Genomic DNA, 11,807 nt, shown 5'->3' with positions numbered 1-11,807 from the left:
TAAAATCAAACCAAACCAATTATGGTCGGATTTTTTTTTTCAACACCAAGCCAAACCAATTATGGTCGGGTTCTTTTTTCCAACACCAAACCACATTTTTTTTCCGATTTGACTGGGATTATCGGTTTGGTGCGGTTTATGGTTTCTTGTTACTGTACTTTTGTGTATCGAGGTAGGGTATACCTTTGGATTATAGAAATTGTAGCATAAGAATTTTCCAAGTTCTCAAATGGAAACATGTTGTAAGTCAGAAAGATCCTCTTTAAGACTTGGTGCCCCAAGATACCAACAAACATGGACAAATCTATATCAAAAATTTCCGAAAGAGTAAGAGAACATCCAGTGGTTTGTAAATAGTTTGTTGCTTTTACAGTTACTTCCAGATATTTGGTTTATGTGATATTCTAAAGCAGAACTAGACGAGTTTGTTGTCGTTCACAGATTCATCCTACTTGCACCGATAACTCCTATGGTTGCAAACAAAGAGCACAAGAGGATACTTTATGCAAGAGTATTGTTTACATAATATGAACAGTACATGGAACCTGTACTATACTATACGTACAGTTATCTACCATTTGACAAAATAGATTTGAATCAAAACATATTTCAGTTCATAAGTTGGGAGGAGGGTAGAGGGGCAGGCTCATACTCTCAGGAGTCAACTGAGTTGAGCCAGAAGCCGGCATGTTGCTTCATCCTCCTGTCTACCAATTGTCCAAGCTTCTACTCTGGAATTTGTTCTACTTCCATATTCGACTACCAAGGTCCTGTCACTGTCCTTCTCAAGCATATTAATTTATTTTCCCATGGCATATTCATCTTTTCCAATAACTGCAATTGGACCAAAAAAAGAATATTTAACAATGACGGGTCATTTGATCTGACAGTCAAACAACTTAGTGTAACTAATCACATGCATTTGGTCTCCTTTGTTGTCACGTCTTCACAGCTGATGACATTTCTAGAAAAGTTGTATATCAGTTTACTCCATTCGCTTGTATAATTGATGGAACAACCATTTGAAGCTTTAATCATTTTGCAATCAGCAAGTTAAGTACTTTGCACTATTGCTTAAATTGTTTAAACTTACATCCCTGCATCTAGTCCATGATTGTTGTAATCGCTATTCATACAAGATATTTGCAACAGGAAAGATGTCATCCATACCTGATTCTTCTGCTTCTCGATAAATTCAGCCTGCATGAGACATTCAAAAGCCATGGTTACGATCATAAGATTTATCAAGGGCATTGAAGTAATCCAGTAATTCTCACCCCGTAGTTCTCATACCTGTTTCTTCTGCAACTCTTGCTTAATTTCTTTAAGCTTTGCCACTTCAGCTTCCAACTCTAAAGTATATGCCTGACACATCACAGACAAATGAGGAAATCCATTAATGGTATCGACATTTCATAACTTACTATCTATATTTGATATTCATTCAAACCTGGAGCATCCCAGCATGTTAAAATCTTCCTCACGCTCTCTCAAATCTCCCCCCAATTGTGATCAAGATTTAAGCTTAAAGCTAAAGCTAAGAGCATGTACACTTCTCCAAAAGTCTCCCAGGAAATTACTTAATGACACTGCTTTATAAGGTAATATCAATGGATCCTCCTGTCAATTTCTTTCTCTTATTATTTTTCCTTGATTAAAGATCGAAATGAAGTATCTAAAGGGAAAATTGTTGATTGAGATATATTTAGCATGCATTGCAAGGTCTACTGTAATGAGAGAAGACACTGAGCAGGAGGTGTGAGGAAATGCTGCCAACTATTTCATTTCTGTGTCTCTCAATTGAATGTGTAACTATACAACATTGTTAACCAGAGAGTCAGATTTTTAAACAAGGGAAACCAGAAAAAGTCACGGGCGTTAAGAATCAGAAACAAAAGAAGTAACTAATAAAGATAAGTTCAAACTATGAATTACCTGCTTTCGATCCCTTGATCTTGCTGCAGACTCCCTGTTCTTTATCATCCTCTTACGCCTTCTCTCAACGACTTTTTCGAAAGAGGTGCATGATCTCCTTCCTCTTCCACCTTCACCGCATGCATAAGGTGAAGGTGAAAGAGATGGAGGATCAAGATTTCCAGGGGATCCTCCTTTTACGGATGTGACCCCATTATGCAATCCTGCCATGTCCATAACACCACCTTGCATGATACTGCCTTGAATAATAGTAGTATTTACAGACGGATTAGACATTCCGACAATGGGAGCCCTTGTCCCTGGGCTAGCCAGTTGAGCAGTGTTCCCTAGTTGCATCGGCGAAGCAAATGCGACAGTTGTTTGTTTGGGGAAAAGGGGCTGTGCCTGCTGAGGCTTTTGCTGTGAAGATGTGGTAGTAACCACATTGAATATGTTATTCCCTGCAATTTGATTACTCAACTGTTGAGGGTTTTGAGTTGCTTGTTGAAATGCTATGGTCAAGCTACTGTTGTTACTGCTTGGTTGAGTGAAACCACTAGTGAATGTAACATCCTTTGAGTATCGAGTTGGTTGCATATCTTCTCGCACTGCCCCTGCTCTAACCAAAAACTCTTCTAACGTCATTTCTCCCAAGGTAGATTGCCTCTGCCCAAAGTTTGATGCTCCAGGGGCACTTCCATCATTGGCATTAACACTCTCTTTCTGAAAGTCTTTCCATACTTCATCAACAGTTTTCTGACTTATTGTCCTAGGCAATGTCAAAGAACCCTGTCTCTGCAAATTTCCCACTGGCACACTTACATTTCCACCAGCAACAGAAGATGACAAGGCTTGAGACTCTTCAGCTGTCCAAATGTTCTTCAATAGGTCGTCCATATTCATCGACCCAAAATCTTTCCCAAGTCCACATGTACTTTGGAGCTCATCAAAGGTAAACGAGTATATGGAAGATTGTCGAGCCAACGAAAAATTATCATTATTCATTGGCTTCCCACCACTGCTCTCTGGCTGTGATGTGTCAGCAAAGTTCTTGAAGTTCAGGTAAGAACCCATTGTATGAGAAGGCAAAGGAGAGTAAAATCTGGTCAAAAAGTTCAGTCGTAAGACTCTTAGCAATAACAGTAGATCCGGTAGAAGCTGACCATGGGATTCATTTTTTATATTTTGGTGAAGTCCAAGAAGATATATCAGAATGTTCACCAGTAAACAAATATTGCATACCGCCTCGAAACAATACAAATCATTCACATATCCTAAAAAAATTGCTATAACATTGATGATTAGGCCAAGCTGAAACACATAGTCTTCATCGTCAACTTGAACATGGTGACCTAAGGACAGTAAAGAAAGATGCAACCTTTAAGATCTTACTTCATTACAGCTAGTTTATAAATCATGGCTTGACCTCAATCAACCCAGGACCTCTTTTATACATTTGGATAGAAAATGCTTAACACTGACAAGTCAAGATAAAAAGTGCATTCAAGTATCAACTTCAGTAACAAACTCATTCATATGACTACACTGGCCAAGCCACATACAAGAAAGGGGATTTTCACCTTCGTCAAAAAGTAATATTACATAAAATAGGGTAAAATAATTTTTTTTTTACATATATAAAATCTTGAATCTTGTGAAAGGATACAGGTTCAAATCCCAGGTATGACAATCTTAAATTGTTTTGAACTTCTAGCTCCACCACTGTATGACCATAATTAACCTCCTTCAAACTCATTTCAAGTCCAAAATTTCATTCAAAATCAAAATAAAACACCCACAAGCTTAGATAAAAACTTCATTCAAGAATCAACTCCAATGTCAAACTCATTCATCGAGGACCAACTACTTTAAGCATATTCCATAAACAAAAGAATAACATCAATCTATTAACCTTCTTCAACGCTCATTTCAAGTTCATAAGTTCATTCAACATAAATATTTGACAGTAATACATTTGGATCCAAAACTTCACACCCACAAGCCTAGATTAAAACTTCATGAAAGCATCAACTTCAGCGGCAAACTCATACATCTAGTGTCCGCTATGCATGAAACATACTCCATAGCCAAAAAAACGTATGAAACGAAAAATTAGATCTATTATACTTCTCGCAGCTCATTTCAAGTTCAAAAAGTTTCAAGGAATCAATTAATCAATCAATCAACTACACTTTCAAGCTAGTCAGGATCGTCTATATGAATCCTCTGTATCCATTTGACTTTATTTGGAACCATTTCATTTCAACAAATATCCAGAAAAGAAAAGAAAAAACAAATGAAATCACAACAAATCAAGAAAAAAGTAAATAATTTTTCTTTGCCAGTTCTAGTAGGACAGGACAAAAGAAAATGTGAAAAATCAAGACAAGAAAAAACAGGCAAAAAAAGGGAGAAGAGAGATTTTTACCCCTTTTTGGCAGGTAGAAATTTGGAAAGAACGGAAGAGCAAGCGTGTTGTTGTTTCCTATTTCTTCGCCTCGTTAAGGACAAGTGTCTAATTTTTGTGCTACTTCTTAGTTCTTATAGCCAGTGTTAGTACATTTTTCATTGTTTTTCAACTACGACTCATTTTTTCAATTAAAACTAGACTTAATTTGTATTTTTTTTTTTTTTCAATTTATGTGAACCTATTTGAATAAAAACGGATAAAAAAATAAAAATTTTTGAAATTTATGATCCTAAACAAGTCATAAAGAGATTCAGAGTAATTGTATGGTTATAAAAGTTTCTCATTAATGGTGGAATTGTAAGTTTAAACTAAATTATTTCTAAATTTAAAAAAGAGTCATTTTTTTTAAAACGGACCAAAAAAAAAATAGTTGATGAACCAACGGAGTGATTATACGTTATCAATATTTCAATTTGTAATAGCAGATTATTTATTTTATTTTTGTAAGAATGATGTGATAATTAAGGACAGTTAATCATTTACATTTCTTAAATGATCTGAAATAATGCAAAAATTCTTGTGCTCTGATTTTGTTTTTTCAATTTACTTAGCGCTGTGGGTGGTCAGCACCTGGACTCTAAGTGCGTCTTGATGATTGATGTGATGTTTGGCCAATAAAATAATGGAATGTGGAATCATCTGAAGCGTTGTTTGGAGCTTTGTGAAAATGAAACAGATGGCACTTATTGGTTCGTCTTTCATTTTATTTTGTTATTTTGTCAGGCGGAGTAGTGGGTCGTGCGTACGGCGTGGGGTACACACCGCAACTAAAGATATTACTTACCACACAAGGGAAACAAATTACCTATTTCGTTTCAATTTAAATGAGATAATTTGATTACGCACGAAATTTAAGGGTAAAAAAAGATTTTTGAAACTTGTAGTTTTAAAAACGTAAGGGGTAAAAGCTTTGTGGGGTCATGATATTTGTATAGTTATAAAAATTTCTCAGTAAGAATAAAATAAATAGTTTAAAGTTGAATTATTTTCAAATTTAAAAATATGTTATTTATTTTAAAATCGTAACAATATCATTCAAAGGAGTAGCAGATTTAGAGAATTGTTACAATAAAATTAAAATTATATAAGTTAGTGTAATATCATAAATCACAAAAAATGTTAGTCTTAGAAGCGGTCTATGAAATTATTCCTAGTGGAGCTACATAAATTAATAAGTTAAAAAAGTTTTAGAAGATTTTTGATAAATATATTTCTATAAAACTGAATTGTAAAATAGGAATTCTAACCTTATTATTTAGTGAATAAAACCAATTTTGCAATAGCAGATTTTATCTTATCATTACTTTACTTGCTTACTTGCTTCACTAAATCATTATCTCTAGATGTGTTAGCTTAAGAAAAGTATGGATCTAGATCTAATTCTTTTTAGTCTTTATCCACGTGCACATGACTTATATTTGTGTTGTATTCACGTCATCACATTTTTCTCAGCACTAAAGCTACAAAGAGATTAGAGTAATTTCTTGAGCCCTTTTGTTCAGTTGGTAAATTGTGAATTTTTGTTTCGGTTAAAGTTAATTGTGAACTTAGCCTAGTCAAGGGGAGTGGAAAAAATATATTCTCTAAAATTTAATGTAGACCCTCTTTTGCGGCTTTGCCAGTGGATGGACTAGTATTCATCCTTCCATACTTTCACAAATCCAAAAGGAATTACTCCATCTGATTTATTTTTTATGATGCATTTTGTTGGTTCGCAAAGCATACGTAGGCATACAGAGTCTACAAATCGTAAATTAATTTAAAAGTCGAATGTGGAACTCACGAAGAATTTGTATGCTTTGCGAACCTGTAAAGATTGATGATTGTGACTAAAATAAAATTGCAGAATTTAAACAACTAAGTAGCTAAACTAACAAGAACACAAATGTTTATTATTTTGTCTTAATTCAATTGAGATGAAGATTCTAAGGTTGTGGTTAGTTTTATAAATCCTATTGAGTTCATGATTACACCCATTAATCCGAACTATTTATGGTTATGTAACAACCTGACCAGTCATTTTGAGTTCTAACATGTCGTTCGGCGGTTTGACACCTTGAGTTTCACTTTAAGCATTATGACTTGCATGTGTAGTTGGTTTTGATTTTCGAGAAGTTCAGAGTTGATTTGGAAGAATAATTCTCAATTCAAAAGCTTTAGATTGGAAAAGTTGACCAAAGTTTGACTTTTGAGTAAACGACCTCGGAATCGGGATTTGAAGGTTCCTATAGGTTCGTAAGGTAATTTGGGACTTGGGCACATGTTCGGGTTGAGTATCAGATGGTCCGTGAGCGATTCGACACTTACTGTCAGAAGTTTGCATTTTGAAGATTCTTGAATTTGCTAAGTTTGACTTGGAGTGGACTTTAGTATTATCGGACTCCCAGTGATGTTCAGGGACCTCGGATTGGTCCATTTAGCTGATTGAAACTTGTGTGTGAATTTGGTCATGATCCAAAATATTTAGGTGTGATCCGGATACGTTCGGCGATATTTGAAGGTTTGAGAGTCAAGAGAAGGATTTTGATCGTTAATTCTTGGTTTTGATTCGTGGCGTTTCGAACCTATGGATAAGGTATGAGGACTTTTTGGTATGATTGGATGGGTCCCGGGGGTCACAGGTGTGTTTCGGGATGGTTTTGGACCATCTCCCTTTGATTCGCAGTTGCTGGTTTCAGGTGTCATTGGTGTGCATTGTGATCGCGAAGTGTTGTGCGGAACTGTGGAAGAATTGTTCTTCATGATCACAGTAGGGCATCACGATCGCGTTATGGTATTCTGGTTGTTTTTCGCATTCGCATAGTGAGGGTAGCAAACGTGATGTGTTAGCAAGGCTGGTAACGATCGCTGAAGAAAAGTTTCTGAGACTTGGAAGATTGGCCTTTGCGTTCGAGGAGCTTGGCTCGCGTTCGCGTAGGCTTGGCCGGCTTAGGTTCGTGATGGCAAGTGGTCACTCGCATTCGGGTAGAAGGGGATTTTGGCTGAGGCAATGTTGGACTTCACGATCGCGAGGATATTTTTGCGATCGCGAAGAGGGACGTCTGGGCAGTGTATAAGTTTGCAAATCGGGACTTAGTTCATTTCATCTCATTTATCTCATTTGGAGCCGATTTTGGGGTAATTTTGGAGGGTCATTTTTATCATCTATCACAAGGTAAGTGATTCCTACTTATTATGAGATAAATACATAGATTATTTACGGATTAAAACATGAAAATTAGTGAAAATTGTGAGATTTTGGAAGAAAACCTAAAAATGATATTTTTGAGTTTTTACCACGAAATTGGGCGTGAAATTTGAAATAAATTATATGTTTGAGTTCGTAGTACTATGTGTAATATTTATCTTCAAGAATTTTCAGAATCCGGGCGTGTGGGCCTGGGGGTTAACTTTTATGTGGAGTTGAGAATTTATTTCTAATTGTTAAATTACAAGTCTTTGAGTATATTTTGATTGGTTCGCACGTTCTTTGTCTAGTTTCAGATTGCTTGGCATTGTTTGAGGTGTTGGAGAGGCGTTGGAGCTGATTATCGAATTCCGAAAAAGTCTCCTGTCCAACATGGTAACGGGAAATTTACCCCCGTATGTGCTATACTTGCTACATGCTACGTGGTATGGGAGCTACGCACGTATGAGGTGACGAGCATCCGTACGTATGCTAGTTTCTTGATTATGTCCGCATAGATTTAGACTCACCCCATGCTTTAATTGTACTACATGAGTTTTTCTTGCATGTTTAAATGGTTTAATTTGCGTTTTAGCCTGAGATTAAACTTATACAAATATTGAGCTTTGTTATTCTAGAAACTTGGCACGCTACTTGATTAGCCGTGGAAATTATACTTTTTCTTACGGTTTACTCACGCGTTGTACTTATTTATCCGAAAGTTTCTTGATTTCATAACTCTCACATATATTCGCAAGTTGGGCTGATAACCCGTCAAAAGTTTTACTATTCTTATGGGATCGGACGGAACGATTTAGTAGTACTGTTATGGGATCGGGCTGAACACCTCAGCAATATCATTATGGATCAGGTCGTTCGCCTCGGCAGTATTATGAGATGCATCTGCGGATCGGCCGTACGACCTCGGCAGTATCATGTAACAAACTCTCATGGAAGCAGGCCGTTTGCCTCAGCTGGATTATAAGATACATTTTATGGGATCAGGCCATTCACCTCGATAGTTCTATGAAAGACTATTCTTATAGGATCGGGCCCTTCGCCTCGGCATACTCGTGCGTAATATTTGATAGGGAGTCAACATACATATGAGTTTTCCTGACTTGATATTTGGAATTATATTTGATATTGGTTATCTTTGTTTCCTTCGAGGCGGATTATGGTATTTGATGATTTCATAATTATTCTTATGTTGAGATTCATGTTATTTATATTTATTTCTTTTGTTACTACTTGTTGACTGACGAGAGCAAAACATACACTTAAATCCTGCTCGGTAATCAAATGTAGTATAGTATAATATCATATCCACAGGGATTGGATTTAAACAGTATTCTCGTAGTTTCTAGCTTGGTTGTTCCAAGATGGTCAACAGTTGAGATTTATAAGATATCTAACTAAAATTAACTAAGAATCTAAAGCTATTGACTAATGACAATCAAAACAAGGAACAAGCAAAGAAGGTTATCAATGGGAGAATATAGGGTTTTGATAAGATAGGTGCACGATAATTGTTCGGGATCAATATCTAGATAATTCAATTTTAATATTCAAGTGAGTCTCTCGAATTCACTCAATTATTAGTTCAAACGTTCAGCAAAAACTCCTCTCTCGATTAAGTCTTAACCTCACAAGATGAACCAATTTAAGCACGTGAAGATGTGCAAGAATGCGTAATGGGTTGGTCTTTAGAAAAACCTCTTTCGATTATTCTCCTAACTAGGTTTAATCAATGATTCAACTAGCCTCTTTCGATTACTTAGAAAAATTTATGAATTCAACCAACAATATAATGCAAAAACATCACAAGTTATGCCTCTCTCGATTATATGAACTAGTGAATAAAGATGTAGCAACTAAATCATCCAAAACGTTTCAATACATAAAACTAGCGTTATAATCCACAAACAATCATCAAGACAGCAAATCCATCAAACCCTAATTGGAACTACTCCATAGTGGAGAAGTTGTTTATCACAAGAGTATTAGAAGAACAAGAAGACATTACAATTCCCAAAATCAACCAAACTTCCGCATTGAATGAATTGGATGAAGTATTTAGAGTCTCCGTTGTTTCCTTGCCTTCTTCTCTCCAAAAGTTGCTCCAATATACGAGATACCTTCTTTTGAGACGAGCTAGGCTTCATATAGGTCTAAAAGAGTCGCCTCCGAATTTACAAAAATAGGCTTGGGTAAAGTTCCCGGAAGCGGACGTGCGCGGTCGCGCACCTCTGGCAGTACACTGCATCACTTGTGCGCTCAAGTGCGCGCTGGGGGTCTCTCATGCGCGGTCGTGCACCTGGGTTTTCCTCCTACTCAACTCTTTTTCCTCCCACTAAGTGCACTATTCGTCCATTGATCCCCGAACATGATCCCGACTTAATTCCTTGTGCTTTTACTTAGACTTCAAAGCTCCAAATAACTCGAATTAACTCCACAACATCTACATAACTCGGAATCTCTCTTACAAGGCATAAAACACACAATAAGTACAAAACACTACCAATTAAAGATCAAACACAAATAAAGTGCAGTGAATTATGATGCAATAAGCGACTAAAATACGAGATTATAGCCTATCATTAACACCCCACACTTAAACCATTGCTCGTCCTCAAGCAATCAAACTAGACTTCATATAGACACGACCTTTTTCAACAACTCTCATAACTTATCGTACCAAGAATATTTAAAACAAATTAAGCACAATACCGTAATATCCTCGCCTCAAAATTTGACTCAAAAGCACCACACATTTTTCACAACCCGCTTACTTACTCTAACATAGAGGTCAACGACATTACCTTTCCTTCATGAATCAAGTGCCCTCACACAACAATAGAGATTAGTTTCACACACAATGAAATTTAAGAACAATAAGGAACTCAAGATAGAAAGAATTCACTCACTCTCAGAAGTAACATTCATATGCCACAAAAGATGTACCATAGGCTTGCCCGTAGTGTACTACTCTATGAATTGAGCTCATTCATTCAAGGATCAAGTAGGACTTTAATTAGTTGTAATGTAGGTTGTGGGATTGGTAGGATACATTTGGATATAAAAGTGACTACAGCTTCCTAAGCACTTTAATACATACAATTAACCTTTCAAAATCCCACACTTATGTCCAACCATAACTCCACTTTCACATCAATATACATTAACTCCCTACTTATTTAAGCATAATTACATCAAGTTACCACTATCAAGAAATATTTTGCACAACAATACAACTATTTTTTTTTCTTTTTCAATTCAAGTGGCACTTACTTTTTCAAAACAGTATACCTTTCTCCTTAGTTCAATAGTTCCACTCAAAAGCCAAACCAACCACCCCACACTTCAACTTCTACAAAGTTCATAATAAATTCAAGTGCTCACGAGAGGTAAAAGGTTCGAATAGATGGTCAATTCAAACAAATGGGCAAATCTTGTAATGTGGTTGCCAAAAAAACAAGATTATAGGCTCAAAAGGGGTAACTACGACACATAACAATTAGGTGGGTAATAACATATATCTGGCTCAACAAAGAAATGTCTATATCACTTCCAAGACTGAATAAAACTACTATTTCGCTTTCCAAACACACGGGGCAAGTTCTAGATATCAAATGCAATGCACAAAATACACAAAACCTCACACACACATGGCATATAACTCACTCAGGATTGAATTATCAAGACACTCTAGTCAAAGCAGATCATCCAATTTAAGGTACTAATACAAGAGTCAAAAACTGAGCCTAAGCATTCACAACTAAAGCACTTACTATTCTCAGGGCATAATAAAGTCAAGAGATATTGCTTTCATTTAAAATCATAGCACAAGGTTTCCTACTCCTAAAAAAAATAAAAACTACTACTAACTACACCCGGTTCAAAAAAACCCTTAGAAAGGAACCGCGACACAAAGAAAAATCAAGGGGGACTTGTTACACTACCTAACAAAAGATTTTTTTTGTCTTTTTCCTTTCGACTTTAATCCCTCAAGAAACCTGTCGATGATATCCATCGTCGGAAAAATCAAAAATTTTAAAAAATTTCAATTTTTTCTATTTCCAACTACTACAAATAACAATATACATACATACATATAAATATCTCCCACCACACACTTTAAGTTATCGCATGTCCCCATGACACACAATTAAAAAGCATAAGGTAAAGGAAACTTCCCTAAACATTTAGTCGGGGTATGAGTCGAAGTCGGGCTCCATTCCTCGTGCCTGAACTAAT

At 36.2% G+C, this 11,807-nt stretch overlaps 1 protein-coding gene across 4 annotated transcripts; it reads right to left on the bottom strand.

Annotated features, from left to right (window-relative positions):
• Positions 1-473: 473 nt before the first annotated feature.
• On the bottom strand, positions 474-4,483 carry LOC104121409 (bZIP transcription factor 46-like). 4 transcript variants are annotated; one of them, XM_009633403.4, is made up of 5 exons: positions 4,343-4,483; positions 1,936-3,016; positions 1,294-1,365; positions 1,094-1,200; positions 474-834 (listed from the first exon to the last, which is right to left on the bottom strand). In XM_009633403.4, the coding sequence occupies exons 2-5, from the start codon at positions 2,986-2,988 to the stop codon at positions 819-821; spliced, it is 1,248 nt and encodes a 415-aa protein (XP_009631698.1). In that variant the 5' UTR covers positions 2,989-3,016; positions 4,343-4,483; the 3' UTR covers positions 474-818. The 4 variants fall into 4 exon arrangements, with proteins under 4 accessions (XP_009631698.1, XP_009631699.1, XP_070052956.1 ...); XM_009633404.4 differs by having other exon boundaries at positions 1,171-1,200; XM_070196855.1 differs by having other exon boundaries at positions 1,171-1,200; positions 1,936-3,266; positions 4,343-4,454.
• Between the last annotated feature and the right edge of the window lie 7,324 nt (positions 4,484-11,807).

This window comes from Nicotiana tomentosiformis, chromosome 3, assembly GCF_000390325.3.
Source record: "Nicotiana tomentosiformis chromosome 3, ASM39032v3, whole genome shotgun sequence".
In the NCBI taxonomy this organism is placed as follows: Eukaryota; Viridiplantae; Streptophyta; class Magnoliopsida; order Solanales; family Solanaceae; genus Nicotiana; species Nicotiana tomentosiformis.
Note: the sequence above shows the minus strand (reverse complement) of the source record. Positions and strands in the feature narration are given on the sequence as shown.

Coding starts and splice junctions, on each gene's coding strand:
- LOC104121409 (XM_009633403.4), bottom strand. CDS start 2,988: ATGGGTTCTTACCTGAACTTCAAGAACTTTGCTGACACATCACAGCCA. Junction 1,366..1,935: donor GATCAAGGGATCGAAAGCAG/GTAATTCATAGT, acceptor GTGATGTGTCAG/GCATATACTTTAGAGTTGGA. Junction 1,201..1,293: donor AAGAGTTGCAGAAGAAACAG/GTATGAGAACTA, acceptor TGTCTCATGCAG/GCTGAATTTATCGAGAAGCA.